A 20,850-nucleotide genomic window follows, 5' to 3' on the forward strand; every position below is an offset into this window, starting at 1 on the left:
TCCGCAGCTCTCCTCTCCCCCATCCCCCTCAGCTTTGTTCACTCCACGATCTTCCCCTCCTGCTGCTCTCATAATACAACAACCCCCTCTGCCATGTTAAATAATGTTCTCAGTGCATTTTTTTTTTTTTTTAAATGCCGCTGTGTACCTCATTTCAGAGCGCCAATAATCTGCTATATTTCTGTAATAGTTCCACCTTTCTACAGTCAGTCCTGCAGATCAATACCTTTGGCTCTTACTCTGGTCTAAGAAGCAGGCTGGAGATCTGTGGATTTATCTGCCATACATGCCAAGTGCTGCTTTCATGATAGGTATACTTAATCACCTGATCAGAGTTTTCCCATAGCGATCAACGTGCAGTTAAATGTAGCTGCTTAAAAAACTACCAATATTGCGATATGTACAAAATTACATACAGGTGGCTAAACAATTTTAAAAAGCCACTACACAAAACAGCTGTGGTGTGCTCAAAGGATAAAGGACCAAAGCACACAGCTGGCACTACTTACCAGTGATGAAGAACATCATTAGTCAAGTAAATCAAATGCAGACGTAATTCAAAGTGTGCTCCTTCAGCCGTAATCCGATTGCGCAGGTGCCCAGCCATAAGTTCACAATGCTGGGGAGATTTGGCATTGCTGAACATCCAGTTCTTCCCTGCCTGTTAACATATTTTAGGAAGCCTGTATTAGTTACGCATGTTCTGGTTCATTTACTAAACAAACTCTACTGCTTAGTTCCTCCTAAAACAGTAATTGAGGTCAATAGTAAGGCAAAACGCATACATCCACAAATTATTCTGGTTCAGAAGATAGACTGAATAAACCTGCCCATTATCAGCACTTCTATCTAATAGGTTGCTATAACATTACTAATAGGTTATGTTAGAAGTGAAGGAATTGTTAAGATAGGTGTTCTTTTACAGCTTTTTTTGTGCAAAGGTAATCTCTAAAGCAAGGAGAATCCTTTAAATTTTGAGGTCTGTTGTATCTCAAATGAGCAACGAGAAAAAAAAAAAAAAAAAAGGAAGAGGATAACTTACAGATATGGCATCCTTGGTACATGTGTCAATGATTGGTTGCAGCAAGTTATCAAACTCAGTCATGTCCAGATGGGTTTCTTCACGCTGTTTCTGCATCTGTTGTTCAATGGCATGTGCCACTGCAGCTGTTATTTGCTCCTGAGACACAAAAAAATTTCAAAAGGTCTCAAATCTGCACATTTGAGTGTTTAGGTTATAAATCTTCTAGTTCCAACATGCAGTGGCAAATGAGAAAGATTATATGGGGGGGTATACTGATACCTGTCTCAGGTTGATTAGCTGTTGTTCTTGCTGCTGCACATTCCACTGACTTTGCTGTACAAGGTCTTCTATAGAAGGTGCACCTTGAGGAGGTGGAACCAGTGTAGGGGGCAAAGGCAATGCTGGAAGGGGAATTGTGGTAATCTGAGGTGTGGGCTCTATGTCCTGGGCTTGCTTGCAAATAACTGAATACAAGAGAAGAAAAGCAAGGAGACACATTTTTAATCCTGAATTGCAATGTGTCCATTACATCTAGACAGAGACCATTTGGGAGGAAATTGATCAGAAATGCATTTCAAACATGTTCTCAATCTTTATATGGGTCTAAATAAATGTGAAATATCCATTACAGTTTATTAAATCAGGTAATTACACAAAAAAAGGGGAAGGAGTTATACAATTAAAGGGTTTGTTAACCCATCCATATAAAACTATGCCAGCCCCTCTATTAGAGGCTGGCATAGCACACTGTCTGTAGTTTTAAAAAACGAGCGCTGTGAATACCTAATTTGAGCTGTCTTCAGTCCGGTCACATCACTCGCGGCCGCTTTACAGCTCTAATCTATTTCTTCTGAGGGAGGGGCCGTGATCTCCCTCTGACGTCAGCCGGGGAGATCACGTGGCCACTCGTCTCCTCCACAGAAGCCGTGTCTCATAGCTGTAAAGCGGCCGCGAGTCACGTGACCGGCCTGAAGACAGCTGAAAACTAGAGTTAGACTTACCGGTAAGTCTGTTTCTAGGAGTCGTCCAGGACAGCACTAGAGAGATAGGCTCTACATAATCAGATCTTTATCCACTTGCTTACTGGGCACTTAAACCCCCCTCCTGTCCAGACCAAATTTTCAGCTTTCAGCGCTGTCGCACTTTGAATGATAATTGCGCGGTCATACAACACGCTACCCAAATGAAATTTTTATCATTTTTTCCCCACAAATAGAGCTTTCTTTTGATGGTATTTGATCACCTCTACGGTTTTTATTTTTTGTTAAAAAAATTGAAAAAGACAGAATTTTTTTTTTTAAATTATATATTTTTTTTATATTTTATCATCAATTTTTGCAAACAGTTAATTTTTCTCCTTCGTTGATGTACGCTGATGAGGCGGCACTGATGGGCACCGATAGGTGGCGGTTATGGGCACCGATGGGTGGCGGTTATGGGCACCGATGGGTGGCGGTTATGGGCACCGATGGGTGGCGGTTATGGGCACTGATGGGTGGCGGTTATGGGCACTGATGGGTGGCGGTTATGGGCACTGATGGGTGGCAGCACTGCTAGGTGGCACTAATAGGTGGCACTTGTGGGCATTGATAGGTGGCACTTGTGGGCATTGATAGGTGGCACTTGGAGGCACAGATGTGGCATCTGTGCCTCCTTCCTCTTCGGGACCGATGTCCCTTTGACATAAGCCGGTGATCGGCTTTTTTTTCTCCTCCTCACGCTGTCAGCGTGAGGAGAAAACGAAACCGATCACCGAGCTTTTGTTTACATCATGTGACCAGCTGTCATTGGCTGACAGCTGATCACATGGTAAGGGGCCGGGAACGGCCCCTTACTCGGATCTGTGATCATCCGAGTCTCCGTGACTCGGTGATCACAGCGCGCACGCCGCGCGCCCTGCAGGGTGCGCGTGCATAGGGGAGGACGTCATATGACGTCCTCCCGGAGATTGAGGTCCGCGCTGTAGCCGTCATTCGGCTATGGCCTGGACCTCAAGTGGTTAAAGGGCGGCTTCTGTCCCTCTTCCTCCGTCTTTAACCGAGAACTTCACCAGAATGGCTTCTGAAACAAAAACACTTGTCCAAAGTCATAACAGCATATAGGGAGGGAATCCCTGCTGTCGTGGACGACTCCTAGAAATAGAGTTACCGGTAAGTCTAACTAGTTTTCTCTAGTCGTTTGTCCAGGACAGCACTAGAGAGGATCAACAAGAACTTACCAGATTTTGGGGGGGGGGGGGGGGGACGACCACTCGGAGGACTTTTCGCCCAAACGCTTGGTCTTGCGTTGAGGTAAGCTCCAATCTATAATACTTCACTGAGTCCTGTGGAATTTTGACACTACTTTAGGCAAAAAACCTGGGTCTGTACGTAGCACCAGCCTGTCTTCAAAAATTTGCAGAAAAGGCTCCTTAATGGAAAGTGCCCGCAGCTCGCTAATGCGTCTAGCTGTGGATATGGCCACTAAAAAGACAGTTTTGAGCGTGACCCATTTTAAGGACAGCTCTTCATTTTGCGATCATTTTATCCAGCCTTGCAATACCAATGACAGGCCCCATTTTGTCAGGATCTTAAACGGAACAGGTCTAATTATGGCTAACCCCTTAAAGAACCTGCTAACTAGCGGGTCTAATGCCAGGGGTTGCTCAAAAAAAGGAAAAGGCCGAGACCTGCACTTTTAATGTGCTTATGCCCAGTCCTTGATCCGCACGTCATGTAAAAACCCCAAGATGGCTGGGATACCTACGGACAGCTTCTTGGTATCTAACCATGAACACAAAACCTTCCAAAATGTAACATAAAATTGCTTGGGTTACTTTCTTTCTACTAGAAAGAATTGTGTTTACCACCCTGTTCCGAGAGCCCCTTAGACTTCAGGAGGCTTTCTTCAGACATCAAGCTGACAACTTTAGAGTCTGTATTGTTGGTACCAGAACTGGGCCCTGGGACAGCAGATCCTTCCTCTCGGGTAGCATGAGGGGAGGCTCCTCTGTTAGGCTTAACAGTGTGGAAAACCACGGCCTCTTCGGGCAATACAGGACCACTAATATCATTGTGGTATGCTCCTGAACAAATTTCCTCAGGACCAGAGGAATAAGTTTGAATGGGTGGAAGGCGTAACAAACGGGAAAAGCCCACCTCTGGGCCAAGGTGTCTATCCCCTTGGCCCCTACTTCTTTTTCTAGCGAGAAGTACACCGGAACCTTGGCATTTGATTTGTTGACAAACAAGTCTACCTTTTCTCTAAACGAGTCCCCATTTCTCTATTATCTGGAAGATCTTCCTGTTTAGTGACCATTCTGACTCGTACACTTGGTGTCGGCTCAGAAAGTTCGCCAGGTGGTTGTCCACACCTTTTAGATGGACTGCAGATATTGACTTCAGGTTTCTCTCAGCCCAAAACAAGATAGCACTAGTCTGATTGAGGACGATTCCCCTTGTTTGTTTAAATAAGAAACTGCTACCACACTGTCCGAGAGGACCTATATGTGGTGACTTTTCAGCTCTCTGGCAGATGTCCTTAGCGCTTCTCAGATCGCCTGTAACTCCCTCCAGTTGGCTGATCTTTGGGACTGCACTTTCTTGGAACCCTCCCAGTGCCGAATGGTAGGGCCCTGAATTGAAAATGTCGGATCTGCCTTCTCCACTGGATTGCCACTCTCAAAAATGTTTGAGATTACTCATGGATCGGGACGTGTAAATAGGAGTCCCTCAGATCGAGGGAGGACATGAAGCAATCTGGGGGAAGAATTGACTCCACCGAAAAGATAGTTTCCATCCAAAATTTTTTGTAGGTCACCCATTTGTTTAGTGACTTTAAATTCATTATTAGGCAGAATTTGCCCGGCGGTTTCCTTACTACAAAAACTTGAGAGTAAAGACCGTGGTTTACTTCTTGCTATGGCACTGGAAAAAGAACCCGCTGGTCTACCAAGTCGCCAATTTGTGACAACAAGGCTTCTGAGGTCGTCTTCTGAGGATCCCTGGGAGGTGTGGTTACGAATGTCCTTGCGGGAGGAGTGCCCTTGAACTGAATTCAATAGCCTTCCCTGATTATCCTCAGTATAAATTTGTTTGGGGTAGTCTTTTCCCACTCTGGGAGGAACTGCCCCAATCTCCCTCTAATGGCAACCAAGTCACTGGGATTTGGTGGTTTTCTTTAGGAGAGGAAAACAGGACACCTTTCTGTTTTCCCCTTCCCCACTGTTTTTTAGAGGTTGACCCCTTAGAGGTCTCCCTGTGACATTGTCTTTGGGGACGAAAAAAACATTTCCCTGGGGCTCTTACTCTTGATAGGTAAAGCCTTTTTCTTGTCTGCAGTACGGTCTAGAACTTTTTCTAGATCCTGCCCAAACAAGAGGTCTCCTTCAAATGGGATGCCTAACTTTTGAAGACAGGTCCCCCGACCAGGATTTTAACCACAAAGCCCTGGGAATCCAAAATTTCTTTCCTGGAGGTCCCACTTTCCAAATGGCCTTGTAATTGGTCCAGCCAGACCTCCAAATTATGAGCCACTCTTGTTGTAGCCATTGCAGGTTTTAGATTTGTCATGGCTACTTCCCATGACCTTTTCAGCAGTACCTCCATCCTCTTGTCCATGGGTTCCCTAAGGACATCCATGTCATCAAAAGGCGAGGTCTGTTGATTTGGATCACTGGGAAAAGGCTGCGTCCACTTTGGGCACTTTGTTCCAAACACAGGCAGAATCCTCACTGAAAGGGAATCTCCTCTTCAGACTTTTTGGAAAAAACTTTTTTCTCAGATTCCACCCACTCTTAATAGTGCACCAGTGCGCAGTGTACCAGAAATACCCTGTTTTGGTCTTCCTTCAGGGTCCAATACATCTGGTCATGTAGGGACAAGGAGGCCTGCTCTTCGTTGATCTCTAGGGTCTAGTAGATCACCCCCAATAAGGCATCCACCGCCTCGAGTGAGAATCTATATCTGGGTGAACTTGTCCCTTGGCTCAGAATATCTTTGGATGATGCCGTCTCACTTGGCTCATCCAAAGAATCTGATTCCTCTCCCCCTGATTCGTCACCCACCTCTGGGGCTGAAGCGGGTAGAACTGCGGCTGGTTGTTTTGGGGTTTCAAGGTTTGCCAGCATCGACTTAATAGCCTTCATTTCCTTCTGAACACCAGAAATCAATTCCTTGCAAGTCCCCATTGCCTCCTTGTAAGCCAATTTATCAATGCAGGTTTTACAAAGGGGCTTGTTCCACCCTTCCTTAAATTTGTTTGTACATGACAGACACCTCTTCTTCCCCCCTGACCTCTCCGATTCTTTGGGCTGAGCCTGAGACAAGAGAAAGAGAAGAGAAGGGAGGCAAAAGGAAGGGAAAAAAAAACAAAGACAAGCTGCCATCAGAAAAAACACCCAATCCGTGGGTGTCCTTCACCAACACCTATGTGCACCCCCACCAGCCGCTGACGGGATTCATGTGACTCTTTAGTCCGGATCCCGTCTCAAAGGGTGGGGGGGGGGGTTGGTGGGACAACAAAAAGGGCTACATAAGAGTCCATCTCCCCCAAGCCTTGTAGGTCCAAGGCACCCCTGTGTCCGCCTACCTGAGCTGGGTCAGCCCCACTGCCACCTGGTTCAGCTGGATCCATGCTGTCTGTTCCTTGCAAGAGCATCGTGCTGTGGATTAGAATAGCTGGCTTCCCATCCTGTGGCTGGCCTTTTTAAAAGAACCACCATGGCTCCGGCATCTACGCTTGCCACGTGAACCGGAAGTGGTGCGCCGGAAGTCCCCGCCCTCCTTCTGCATTTCACAGGCCAGAACTCAAGGCCTACGCCCACCCCCCGCCAGGATACCATAGTATCCGACCAGCCATGCAGGGAACGTCAGCCCATGCAGAGGATGCCGGTACCAGCTCCTCTGTAGGCTGACTGGGGGGACCCAGATGCCTGCCACCTTTTCCCAGGTATTTTGCAGACCTCCTTCCCCTTCTCCCATAGGTAGCTCCTAGGCTCAGGGGAAGGAGAGCTCCATCCAGCCTCCTCCTCCAGTGGAGAAAACACAAAGACTGAGGAGGGACGGACGGAAATCACCCTTTAAAGATCTGTATATACGTTTCCTGCCTCCAGAGGTGGAGCCTATCTCTCTAGTGCTGTCCTGGACAGACGCCTAGAGAAATTAGGTATTTACAACACTCTTTTTTTAAAACTAGACAGTGTGCTATGCCAGCCTCTAATAGAGAGGCTGGCAGTGCCAGAGACAGACACAGAGGGGGATGACAGGCAGGAAGGAGGGGGGAGAGAGAGGAGAGCAGAGGGGACAGTGTATGATTGAGGGATGCACTTTGACCACAGTGATCAGGGCAGAGCTACCCTGGTTATCGTGGTCTAGTTAAAGGGGGCATACAGGAAGTGGAAAGTTCAGGGGGGGGGGTGTTAGAGTTTAGAGGGGGGCAGATTACACGGCACAAGCGCTGTGCTGTGTAATCTGCTTTAAGGGACCAGGATCTGCATATTTTTTGGGGGGGGGTTAACAAACACTTTAAAGTACAATGCAACTAAGTGAAAACTGTACAATGCTTGCTACAACACCACATATTGACAAGGTTAAAGTAGATGAATTTCAGTGTAGCAAACAAAGCTGCTTTGTACCTCTGTCTGAACGGACTGCTCTGGAGAAGATCAAAGAAATATAGCTGCAGAAAATGAAAAAAGTTATAAATAACGTTTTACATACGTTGTTGCTGCTCCATGGCAAGTTTATATTTGTAATAGTTGTAGAATTCTCCTCCGAACAGGAATGAGAACTTAGGGTTTTCTTTTTGCTTCTCCATGGTCATGTTCTCAAATTCGGGTCCATTTCTAGCCACAAATTGCGCTAGTTTGTCAATAACATTCCGAAGCTCCTGGTCTGTTAAAAAAAATAAAATATATATAACTGCAGTTAATGCAAAAAGATCACCACATCTCCTGCCATCACAAATCTGGTGCATCTGATATAGAAAAATGCACTAAAAATGTGTTTTTTTTTTTTTTTATTTTATTTTAGCACAAAGAAGTCATGATGTAGGAAACAAAGACCAGATCCCAAGTTCAACATGCTAAGAATATACAGATATAAAAAAGGAGCTAAGGGACTGGCCACTATTTGTGGAGATACATCAGTGTTTCCGCAACCTTTTTTCGGTCAAGGCACCCTTTAAAATGATACACAAATCTCGAGGCACCCCATTGTAAAGTATAAAAAATAAACTCATTGTTTTACATATTGCAGCAGCAGCCACACACGTGGGCCATCCAATATTTAGCCCACATTGGGCTGATTTGGTCAAATCACATGCCAAATCGGCGGCTATTGCTGGCAATAGCTCCGTCCAAATCGGCGCGGCGCCGACGTTGTGGCACCACACCGATTTCCAAAAGTAGTTCCTGTACTACTTTTGGCGACTTTGGGGGCGATTTGAATAGGCATCTGTGCAACCCGCACAGATGTCTGCAAAAATGCCCCCGAAGTCAGACTGCAATGCCAGTTTCAAATTGTGCGAGTTTAGCTGAACTCGCACAATTTCTATTCGGCATCAGTGTGAACCTGGACTAAAGTTGATTTATGCCTCCAGCTTTTCAAATTAGCACTGACTAATATTCTAGCGTTTCTTTTCTCCATCGGTTTCCCTGTCTTTCTCTGCCAATGTGACCCCAGTGCTGACAGACACTCACATGTAAGAGATCATAGGATTTGTATAGAAACAGAGCCCTGCCTCATGTTGTCACTGAAGCCAGCAATGTTGAGAGTGAGTTGTAGAGTCCTTCTGTCAGATCCAGAGCGGAGCAAGTTGGAAGTGCACCTTCCTCTGTCAGATCCTTCTCACAAGTTGAAGAACCTGTGCAGAGAGAGTGGCTGTGTTCTCATATCTGCAACTGCTCCACACAAGCCAAAAGACTCCTGTATCAGAGGGTGGCTTTTGTTTTGTGTGAGCACTCACTCACAGCTCTGCTGCTGGGTTCACCAATGAGTTGTGAATGGTTACCATGGCAATGCGTTCCGGAACCATTCCCTTTTGTCAAGCCTGACTTGACAAAGCAGGAACCACCCCCAAAACACATTGCCTAGATCTGATGGAGGGACTCTTCTCTCAACATCACTGGCTTCAGGGACAACATGAAGCAGAGCTCTATACCTGTAGAAGATTATAGGACTACTTTCTATATGTGAGTGCAATTATTTTTAGTGTCGTTGATTTGCTCTTAATAAAAAGATTTACTGCACTAGTTCTATATGCTTCCCCCTTTGTTTCTATTTTTTTTTTAAAGCAATATCACCAGGCAAGGCTGTGGACTCACAAATATGAACATACATAAAGACTATATATAGTTATCCCCCCCCCCTTTTTAAGCACAGACATATATGTTTTTTACTTGTTTGCTTACTTCCTGGAGTTATTAAAGCTTAAAGCGGAGTTCCACCCAAAAGTGGAACTTCGGCTTATCCATCTCCTTCCCCCCTCCAGTGCCACATTTGACACCTTTTTTTTTTTTGACAGGTAACGTTCCTCAATTCCGGGAGACAGGGCCGCGACGCCGTCTCTCGGAAGTTTGGCCCCCTCCTCCTTCCTCCGCCAACAGACCAATTAGAAAGCGCAGCTTCAATGCCGGGTTCCCTTACCAGGAATGGCGACGGCTGCACCCGAAGATCGGCTGGGGTGCCGACATTGCGGGCTCCCTGGACAGGTAAGTTTCCATATATTAAAAGTCAGCAGCTGCAGGACCTCCTCTTTAACTCCAGGAAAGGTTAAAATCCTCCCTTGCAGTGGGGTTGACACTGCACTGCAAGGGTTAAGTGCTCATTTAGGTCTATGGGGTTGAGAAAAGCACTTTTACTTTCCTGATCCTCCAGCATCTAGCGCTCTCCTACTCTCCAGTGTCCTTGGGTCCAATGCAAAGTTATGGACCCCACATTGAACTTGAGGACATCAGAGGACCAGGGACTGCTGGAGCAAAGAGATGAAGAGACGGCAGGGACCAGACTTGCAGCACGGAGGAGCCTGCGGGAGGGAAGGATCGAGCAAGTAAAACTGCTTTTCTTGTTCCTCTAGACCTAAATGATCATTGAACCCTTGCAGAACAGGGAAAGAGTAGCCCCACTGCAAGGGAGCATTTTTACTATTCCTGGAGTTGAGCTTTATAGAGGAACTTCAACCCCTCCCTATTATCTTTTAACCCCTCAACTCACATACCTTGCTCAGAAAACCTGAAATTGTCACGCTGTTCAGGTGACTAAGCCTGAGCCCCATGCTGCCATATTGGTCTTCCTCAGTCAAAGGAGCTGGCTGCCTTTTTCAGGTTCTTGAAGCCAGCACACATTGACACATGAATCTCTGTTCACCAGCCTCCGTGTCCCTACTCCTGAAGCCTCCTGGGATTTGAACAACAGAATGAAAGCTGGGAAGGGGGGGTGAGATGGATCCGCAATTTAAAAAAAAATGTAACAAATGTCTTATTCAAACAGCGGAGGGTGGGATGGCTGCAGTGAATAACTATGATTTTAGAGTAGAGGTCTGCTTTATTAGCTACAGGCAACAAGTTGGAAAATGCGACATCCTGGCCATAGTTTTTGGGTTGACTGCAATGGTAGATTCATTCTGGTACGACATTCTTAACCTTATGCCTCCCATGTAACGCATATGTATGGTGACAAAGAGCGTGTACTTTAATGATCACACGCCTGGCATACGATTCCATGGGCAGCAACAGTTTCTGCCCTGAGAGCTTGCTTCCAGCCAGATAGCAATCGGTCACAGACAGATACCAGTCCCTAGTAATGATCGGGAGCCAAACGTGACCACTGACAGTCAATCACTGTGGTCACAAGATCAGACAGACCTTAACCCATTTAAAGGAATGCTGGGGCTGGGCAGGAAGGATACAGAGTGGTGCACTTGAGAATGCATATGGGGCAGTAGTGCAGGCTTTGTTATTTGAACATGGGCAATGATCATGTAATCACACCGGTGTGTGTGTATGCACACTCACCGTCCACTTTATTATTGGGTACACCTTGCTAGAACTGGGTTGGACCCCCTTTTGCCTTCAGAACTGCCTTAATTCTTTGTGGCATAAATTCAACAAGGTGTTGGAAACATTCCTCAGAGATTTAGGTCAATATTGACATGATAACATCACACAGTTGCTACAGATTTGTCGGCTGCACATCCATGATGCAAATCTCCCTTTCCACCACATCCCAAAGGTGCTCTATTGGATTGAGATCTGGTGACTGTGGAGGCCATTGGAGTACAGTACAGTAAACTCATTGTCATGTTCAAGAAACCAGTTTGAGATAATTTGAGCTTTGTGACATGGTGCAATATCCTGCTGGAAGTAGCTATCAGAAGATGGGCACACTGTATTCATAAAGAGATGGACATGGTCAGCAATAATACTCAGGTAGGCCATGGCATTTAACCACTTAAGAACTGCCCCACGTAATTAACGTACCTATACGTGATTTTTTGGATCGGCTCTGGGGCGCGCGCGTCCCGCCGGAGCCTCGCTCCCGCTGCGATTGGACACAGCGGGAGCCAAGCAGCGGGTCTGGTGGCCTAGATGGCCGCCAGGACCTGCCGATCATTCATAGTAGAGACAGAACGGCAGTCTGCCTATGTAAACAAGGCAGACCGCTGTTCTGTCAGAGAGGGAGAGAGATCTTGTGTTCCAGCTAATCAGGAACACAGATGTCTCTCTTACTCCAGTCAGTCCATCCCCCACACAGTTAGAAATCACTCCCTAGGAGCACACTTAACCCTTTGATCACTTCTGATGTTAACCCCTTCCCTGCCAGTGTCATTTATACAGTGACAGTGCTTTTTTTTTTTTAGCGCTGATCACTTTATTGGCGTCACTGGTCCCCAAAAAGTGTCACTTTGTGTCAGATTTGTCCACCGCAATGTTGCAGCCCCACTAAAAATTGCTGCCATTACTAGTAAAAATAAATAAAGTCCATAAATATATCCCATAGTTTGGTTTACGCAAAAATTATAGCGTCTACAATCAATATACGCTTGGGATTTTTTTTTTACCAAAAACATGTAGCAGAATATAAAACTGGCCTAAATTGATGAAGAAATTAGATTTTCTACAATTTTTTTATTGGATGGGTTTTATAGCATAAAGTAAAAAATTGTGTTTTTTTTTTTTTTAAATTGTCAGTCTGTTTTTGTTTACTGCGCAAAAAATAAAAACCACAGGTGAGCAAATACCACCAAAAGAAAGCTCTATTTGTGCGAAAAAACAAAGGACACAAACTTTATTTGGGTACAATGCCGCATGTGCACGCAATTGTTAGTTAAAGCAACGCAGTGCCGTATCGCAAAAAAAGGCCTGGTCAGGAAGGGGGTAAAACCTTCTGGAGCTGAAGTTTTTAAACGATGCTCAGTTGGTACTAAGGAGCCCAAAGTGTACCAAGTAAATATCCCCCCCCACCATTACACCACCAGCCTGAACCGTTGATACAAGGCAGGATGAATTGATGCTTTCATGTGGTTTACACCAAATTCTGACCCTACCATCTGAATGTCGCAGCTGAAATCGAGACTCATCAGACCAGGCAATGTTTTTCCAATCTTCTATTGTCCAATGTTAGTGAGCCTGTGCGAATTGTAGCCTCAGTTTCCTGTTCTTAGCTGACAGAAGTGGCACCCGGTGGGGTCTTCTACTGCTGTAGCCCATCTGCTTCAAGGTTCAGCCTGGGTTCACACATGTGCGGTGCGAATTGAAGCTCAGCTTTCACTGGGAAGATAAAAATCTGTTGTTCAAAGGTTTCTCTGTGTTGTAGCTGCAGATCAGTGAGCAGGGAGAGGGGGTAGTGTAGTGAGGAGAAGGAGAAAGTCCTTGTTCAGAACGCAATGCATCTGCGAATCAGATGCGTTCCCATAGGAGATAATGGGCTTGTAATTCGCACCGCAATGCCCAAAAAACGCACACGTTTTTTGTGCAATGCGCAGTGCGAATGCAACGCACATATGTGAACCAAATACATTCAAATGAATGCATTTTAAAATGTCCTGCGAATTGGATGCGGTGTAAGCCGCATCTAATTCGCACAGGTGTGAACGGGGGCTCAATGTTTTGTGCATTCAGAGATGGTATTCTGTCTACCTTGGTTGTAACGAGTGGCTATTTGAGTTACTGTTTCCTTTCTATCATCTCAAACCAGTCTGCCCTTTCTCCCCTGACATCAACAAGGCATTTTCATCTACACAACTGCCACTTACTGAATATTTTCTCTTTTTCCGACCATTCTCTGTAAAGCCGAGAGATGGTTGTGTGTGAAAATCCCAGTAGATCAGCAGTTTTTGAAATACTCAGACCAGCCGCGTCTGGCACCAACAACCATGCCACTTTCAGCCTTGGTTCACACTGTAGCGAAGTGGGAACCAGCACGATTCCCGCATTGCATCTCTCCAGCATGCAGTTCACACTGCCCTTTGCAAATGTACAATGTTAATGTGTACAATGTTAATGACACCCCAGATCAGTTTACAGATCGCAGTGCGAACTGTGGATTTGGCCAGGAATTGGATCGCATGGGTGATCCGATTCCCCTGCAGGAAAAAAAAAAAGTCTCTGTACCTTTTTTGTGCAAATCCAATGTGAGTTCAGCCATACAACTGTATGTCTGAACTCGCATTGCACAGACATTGCATGTGATCATCACCGCAGCGCGGGTGACAATCACATGCAATGTCTGTGTTCGTTACAGTGTGAACACGGGCTCAAAGTCACTTAAATTCCCCCCCCCCATTCTGATGCTTGGTTTGAACTTCACCACATCTAGATGCCCGAATGCATTGAGTTGCTGCCACGTGATTGGCTGATTAGCAGTTTGGGTTATTAAGCATTCAAACAGTATACACCAAATACTCAATTTAAACCCACTCTAAACATGCCGTCATGCCAATTTGTAGCATTAATGGACTCCTCCAATCCAGCAGCCACTGTACAGATTAAGAAGTGTCTTTCCACGGCAGGCAGTTCGCTTTTCTAGAAGCCCACTACCCCTTCACTCAGCCTGCCATCATGGCGCTCTTTTGAACGACAAAACGAAGCCAGGCTACAAGTACACAACACAAAGAGAAATAAAATGGCAGCGCTCACCCTCTGGGGGAAGAGGAACCTCCATGGCGAGGACTACGGCCTGCACCGACCACGACTCCTCTCTTCAGATCACCGCCACTCGTCTACTGCAGCCGGAAGCGTCGCAAAACACCACAGCGCTCTACGTTCCATCACCAGGACACCACTGCACAATGGCACGGAGACGTCACCAAATGTGCGACGGCAAGCGGAAGCGCAGGATCAGCCATGATTGCTATTCCAGACTGCCCCACACTAGATGCACGATGAGCGTCTCATGGAAGGGAAGTGACGCGTTACAATAGATGGATGGAGATTCCTAAAGGAAGAGCTGCTTTCTGTGTCATGTTGGCGTGCCGTACAAATGGCCCAAGCAAGGCACATTAGAGAAGCAGCACACAGTCTGTAAAGTGTTCTCTGTTCACACAGGACATCCCCACTCTGCTTTTTGCAAACAGTCCCCTGCATGCCATGTCATTATTTTTTATACAGGATTTATATAGAGCCAACAGTTTACGTAGCGCTTTACAACTTGAGGGTAGACAGTACAAATACAATACACTTTACTACAGTAGGAATCTGAGGGCCCTGCTCCTTAGAGCTTACAGTCTCATGCAGAATGCCACACTACACAAAACCACATTAGTGGCAGTTAACGTAGAACTATAGGCAAAACTTTTTTCATTTCGTTTTGGATACAGGAAGAGATAGTCCTAACCCCTGTAGGTGGTTTTTTTCCCATTGGAGAGATTTCCGTTCACTTCCTGTCCAATAACCAAAACAGGAAGTGGGAGGAATTCCCTTTGAACTGAGGGAATCCCTGGGTGTCACCAGATTCAGTGTCCCCATTAGGAGATTTCTTATCCTGTACTGGGAACAACCCAAAATTTGGGATTTTCTTTTTAACACTCAATGGTAATAGTAAGCAGGATACATAGGGTGAATCTCCCTAATGAGGGCACAGACCGCAATAAAAAACTGACAGGTGTCCCTCTGCTCTATCCAAAACTTAAGTTTTATATATGAATATAGATTTTTTTTTTTTTTCAAATAACAAACATGTTATACTTACCTGCTCAGTGTTCTTCTCAGGTGCCCCAACCGCCCTCCAGGGTCCTTCCTAGTGCCTAAATAGCAAGCAGGCTGAGTTGCTGCTCAGTGTATCCATTCACACACAGAGAGCAGCTCCACCCCATCCCCTGCTCTCTCCTCATTGACTCATTGGCTGTGATTGACAGTAGCAGGAGACAATGGCTATCACTGCGGTGTCAGCCAATGAGGAGGGAAAGCTGATGCTCTTGTGAACATTGCTGGATCACTGTGGGGCTCAGGTAAGTATTGGGGAAGGGGGCTGCACACAGCAGTTTTTTTTTTTTTTGTTACCTTCATACAAATAGTGCATGATGGTAAAAAACCTTGAGCCTTTACAACCACTTTAAGAAAAAAGTTTTGCCTTTAGTTATACTTTAAATCACTAGTGGTTAAAGCAGACCTTCCCCCAAAATGACATGTTGGTCTGCCCTGCCCGCTTCCCCCAATCATTCTTATCAATGGACATAATTTATTTTTTCCAGTATACTTTATTCATGCTGCAAAACAGCACTTCCACTTTTCTCACCTAGGCAAGAAGTTCTTCCCGCCCCCTGCATGTGGGCAGATGTGCAGCAGTGCTCAGTTCCCAAAGAGAGGCCGAGGAAAGCCCTGTTGGCACATCTGTGCATGCACTAGTATGGCGGTGCTGGTGGGGAGGCAGAGCCTTGCTAGAGCTTGACTAAGGTGTATGTATACCGTAATTTTTTTCTTTTCGTTTTGGATAGAGTTAAGAAGGATTAGAACTCCTGTCAGTTTTTTTTTTTTTTTTTTTTAGAACATTTAGATACTTGATGCCAGAACAGGTGTACCCATTGGAAGATTTCCCCCTCACCTCATTTTCTGGTGGCAACTCAAACAGTTTTCATTTCCCCTCACTTTTTGTTTCTGTGACAATGGTCATCTGGACGAATCTCCCTGGGGAGATATGGATAGCAATTCAAACTTGATAAAGGTTCTAGTTCTCCCATGTAAGATGGGCCTGATGACACCTGATCAGTCCCTGGCAGGGGGGATGGATGGATGAGGGGGGGGGGGGGGGATCTGATCATACTGGATGACATGGTGACATTGTGCTGGGAGGACAGGAGATGACAGCAGGAGGGGAAGGCAAGCTTCCTTCACTGCACACCGATCTCTGGTGGATAAGAACACTGACCGGCAGATCTATCATCTCATGATCATTAAATTTCTACTTCCTCACTGCATCCATCCATCCACCTATCCATCCACCAACCTATCCATCCACCTACTTACCTACCCACCCTTCCATCCATCCCTGCACACCCCTTCCTGCTGGTTGTGCACATCCTGGCTATCCCTCTTTCCTATATGAAAGCAGTTTATTTCTTGATATTGTCCTAAAGCTGACCATACTCTGTCCAATCCCCTTTTTCAGCAGACCATACACTATACAGTCTGTGCAATCTCCTATAGAACTGACAACTACTATGTAGTGCAAGAGCCTGCCTTGGGGAGAAGCAGCCTGTAAGGGAAGATTAAAGCCCAAACCTGGGCTGGAAAAAAATAAACCCCCCTGCCCTGTAAATGCTTGTTCTAGGGGGGATGAGAAGGTTGCACTGTTTATGATATGATGTTTTTCCTTGGGTGTTCCAGGCTGTGACTGGTCCTTCAGCATCATCGTGTAAAATGCAGGGGTTGCTAGCTAATTTTTGCCTACAGGTTTAAGAAATGGGGAATAATACTTATGTTAATTCCTTGTTCAAACAGGGTCCTTTAAGTGGTGCTACTGGCCCTGTGAAGCCTCTGCTCTAAGGTGCTCCCAGAAGTGGTCGCAGCCCTGCCAACTTCATCTGGAAGGTAAAATTTCCACTCATTTTGTGAAAAAAATTCTACTTCCAGCTACCAAGGGTATTAACCCTTCCCACCCTAGAACTAGTCTGAAATCTTTTATTATACACGAGATAATGTGTTACTGACAGCAACGTGATGTGCAGTTGGCTTTGTGCCTACTCCACAGCCTATGTTGACTAAGATTGGGTTCACACTAAAACACGCAGCAGCTCACAGCAGGAGTCCGGTGCGTCTTCATTCACCGTTTCTGGTTCCATTTCAGCCCAAATATTGGGCTGAATTTGGACCTGAAACGGACCAAAAGACGTACAGGACTCCTGTGCAATTCACACCAGCTTTTTAGAGAGCCAGTCACAATCTCCTGCTGTGAAAATTGGATACAAGGAAACCCATATCCAATTCACAATAGTGTGAGCCCAGCCTGAATCCTTAAATAGACTGATATACTGCTGTAAGCACCATCTGAAAGTGACAGCTTGGGGACTGCAGAAGATTTCTACTTTGTCTTTTTCTAGACAGTTTCAGTTTTTGCTGGATTTTGACTTACCTTGTGCAAGATAACTGTTATTTTCTAGAACAGACTATGATATACAGCGGGTAAAATAAATATTGAATACATCACCATTTTTCTAGGTAACTATATTTCTTTATCGTACATCATGGGACACAGAGCACCATAGTAATCACTATGTGGGTATATAGGAACCTTCAGGGGATGGACACTGGTATACCCAAATACAGGAGGTTCACTCCCTATATAACCCCTCTTCCTATCAGGAGTACCTCTGGCCAGTGTCTAAGGTGTTGGTCATGAGTGAAGATGTGCTCTGAGGAGCTCCAGGAGGGATCCATGCTGAATTTAAATAGCCTCCACAGACCGAATCCATCAAAGTGCCACTAAGGCCAAGGTGGATGGTACCCGGGCCTTGTATACGAAGCACAAGGTTTTGCCTGTAACGCCTCTCTTTGCAGGGCTGGACCCCAGGACCCAGGGCTTTTTGGTCGTGCTCACATTACCTAAAGTTTTTCCTGAGGGAGTGCTGTACAGGTCCAAGGGAGTGGAACCCCGATAAAAAGGGACCCGGTCCTTGAAGGTTTGCTAAATGCAGCCTGCTGTGATGGGTGAAGTTTGGATCTGTCTGACTTCAGCAGTATCCTGTGGCAAGGATAAGGTATGGAAAGAAGCCTAGGAACTGTAGAAAGTCCGCCTATGCGTTTTCTTCCATGTGTAAAATGTCACGCCTTAAAGTCTCCACTAGAGGGCGTAAATCCACATACCTTAGTACATCACTGCTCAGTGTCTCAGCTAACCGCATGTGTGTGGTCTCAGCAAGCCAGGGGGGAAGCCTCATCCAGAGACAGCATGTTTGCTTTCCCCCCTGGGGGAAGGGAGGTATAACAGTAGTTTGTACTCTTCCCCCCCCCCACGGGGGGTGTGGCTGTGGTGGCTTTTCTATGTTCGCTATCCCCACAGAAGCTCATAACTTTAAAAATCCCGCCTCCCCAGTCCTCCCTTTCTCCCCTCTCGCTGGGTCTCCACTGATCAAAGCAGCCTGTTGATGCCGTTCGCGCGCGAACTACGGCTAGTTTAAACAGAGGTGAGGATGTGTTGAATGACGGGGGAGTGGCTTAAAGATGCAGCGCCGTGTGCAGGATGTAAGTCCACGAGGAGCACACAGCGCAGGCGCTGGGGACAAACAGAGACAGACGCTTCTCAGCTAACAGCTGCAGTCTGGCACACAGGACACAAGGAGCACATAAGAATGTATACAGGCATTTCCAGTACAGGAAATAACATTTATACTCAGCACCAAAGCTGAACTTTATTAGTAGCATTGTTTTTGCTAGACTATTGCTCAGCGAGTTGTGCATCATTTACTTAATGCCTCTGCTTTTTGTGCTCAGCACTATGGCTTCCAAAAAAGACACCACAAAGGTACCAAAAATCCCCCCCCCCTTGACTGAAGATACATTTTCCTCCGCCCTGCAGGGCCTAGAAGGAAGATTAGCGGCTTTAATCGCAATCTCCATCCAAAAGGATAGGAAGTGTGTTAGACCCCCCTCCCCACCTCAAACCCTTTACCAAGGGAACAGTGGGTAGAGGATGAGGTGTTACCCTCGGGTGATCAGCAGGAAAGGCAAACCGATTACTCCTCTGCAGAGGAGACAACAGTTGATGAACCTTGTTCAGCCTCGCAATCAGAGAAATTGCTGGTACAATCTCTTACGGAGATGGTTCACTCCACTTTCAAGCTACCCCTAACGGAGTCAGCTGAAAGTTCTGTTTCTTCTTTAGGTTACGTAAAACCTTCACAGCCTTTGCATGCGTTTCCTGTCCATGCATTACTAGAACAGTTTATTTATGCTGAATGGATTCACCCAGGTAAGCATGTTCTCCCTCCAAAGAGATTCACAGCACTCTATCCCATGGAGGAGAAATTCACCAAAAAGTGAAATGTACCAGCAGTTGACACTGCGATTTCCAGTGTGAATAAAAGTCTAACTTGTCCAGTAGACAATACACAAATGCTCAAATAGGCATCTGTCAGTCCCTAAATGACCAGTTTAGACAGGCCCTTAAAGAGGTTCCTGCACAACAAGCCCGGGATTTGGCCGAACTACCAAAAGCATTATGTTTTGCCATAGATGCCATGAAAGATTCTATTCACCAGGCGTCTCACCTTGCGCTTGTGCTAGTACACATGCATAGGATCCTGTGGTTAAATTAATTGGTCAGCTGAAGCACCATGCAAAAGGTTCCTGACTGGTTTTCATTTTCGTGGGGATCGGCTATTTGGGGATGATTTGGACAAATCCATCCAAATGATTTCTAGTGGGAAAAGTACTCTTTTGCCAGTCAAAAGAAAGAATAAACACCCTTCATTTCAGTGGACTCTTTCTCCTGCGCCAGGGGCCTCCACCATCAGATTCTAGAAGAAAGTCTCAGGGTCAGGCCCAGGCACAAAAGCAGAATTACAAAGCCTCATCATGAAGGGGCGTCCCCCCTCGCCAGAGTGGGGGGAAGAATTCTGCAATACTCAGAAGTCTAGCAAGAGGAAATTCAGGACAGATGGGTCATCTCCACGGTGTCTCTAGGGTACAAACTAGAATTTCAGGAGTTTCCACTGTCTCATTTTCTGAGGTCAAACGTTCCCAAAGATCCAGGGAAAAGGCAATCTCTGTTTCAGGCACTAGACCGATTACTGGCTCAGGGGGTGATCATACAAATCCCCATAGAATAGCAAGGTTTGGGGTTTTACTCAAACCTCTTTACTGTACCAAAACCGAATGGAGATGTCAGACCCATTCTAGATCTAAAGAATCTAAATCAGTTCCTGAAGATCTGCACCTTTCACATGGAGTCGATCAGGTCAGTGGTGTCTATCCTACTAAAAGGAGAACTTCTGGCGTCTATCAACATCAGGGATGCATATCTGCATGTCCCTATATTTCCCGCTCACCAAAGGTTTCTGCGGTTCGAGGTAGAACAGCAGCATTTCCAGTTTGTAGCCTTGCCCTTTGGGCTAGCTACAGCACCCCGAGTGTTTACAAAAGTCCTGGCCCCACCTCTAGCCAGGTTAAGGGCATAGGGCATAACAGTCTTGGCGTACCTAGACGATCTATTACTAATAGACCAGTTGGCTTGTTTGCAGCAAAGCGTGCACATTACAACCAGTTACCTGGAAAGTCTGGGTTGAATTCTCAACCTAGAGAAGTCTTCCTTAAAACCGCTAAAAAGGTTGGAGTACTTGGGCCTGATCATAGACACAGCCTAGAAAAAGGTGTTCTTGCCTCAGGCAAAGATCAACTCCATAAGAGAGCTGGTGCG

General features: G+C 45.9%; 1 protein-coding gene across 6 annotated transcripts in view; it reads right to left on the reverse strand.

The window, feature by feature from the left end:
- CHERP (calcium homeostasis endoplasmic reticulum protein) overlaps window positions 1–14,293 on the reverse strand; it is a 90,911-nt gene extending 76,618 nt beyond the window's left edge. For 5 of the 6 annotated variants that reach the window (XM_073592745.1, XM_073592754.1, XM_073592737.1 and 2 more), the window contains exons 1-5: window positions 14,139–14,293; window positions 7,723–7,896; window positions 1,304–1,488; window positions 1,043–1,180; window positions 510–661 (exon numbers count right to left, since the gene is read on the reverse strand). In XM_073592745.1, coding sequence (XP_073448846.1) covers window positions 510–661; window positions 1,043–1,180; window positions 1,304–1,488; window positions 7,723–7,896; window positions 14,139–14,163 — 674 coding nt within the window. In that variant the 5' untranslated portion in view covers window positions 14,164–14,293. Of the gene's footprint in view, window positions 1–509; window positions 662–1,042; window positions 1,181–1,303; window positions 1,489–7,722; window positions 7,897–12,547; window positions 12,771–14,138 lie in introns of all 6 variants that reach the window. The other variant, XM_073592763.1, reaches the window with a different exon arrangement.
- Between the last annotated feature and the right edge of the window lie 6,557 nt (window positions 14,294–20,850).

Source organism: Aquarana catesbeiana, linkage group LG01 (genome assembly GCF_042186555.1).
Source record: "Aquarana catesbeiana isolate 2022-GZ linkage group LG01, ASM4218655v1, whole genome shotgun sequence".
NCBI lineage: Eukaryota > Metazoa > Chordata > Amphibia > Anura > Ranidae > Aquarana > Aquarana catesbeiana.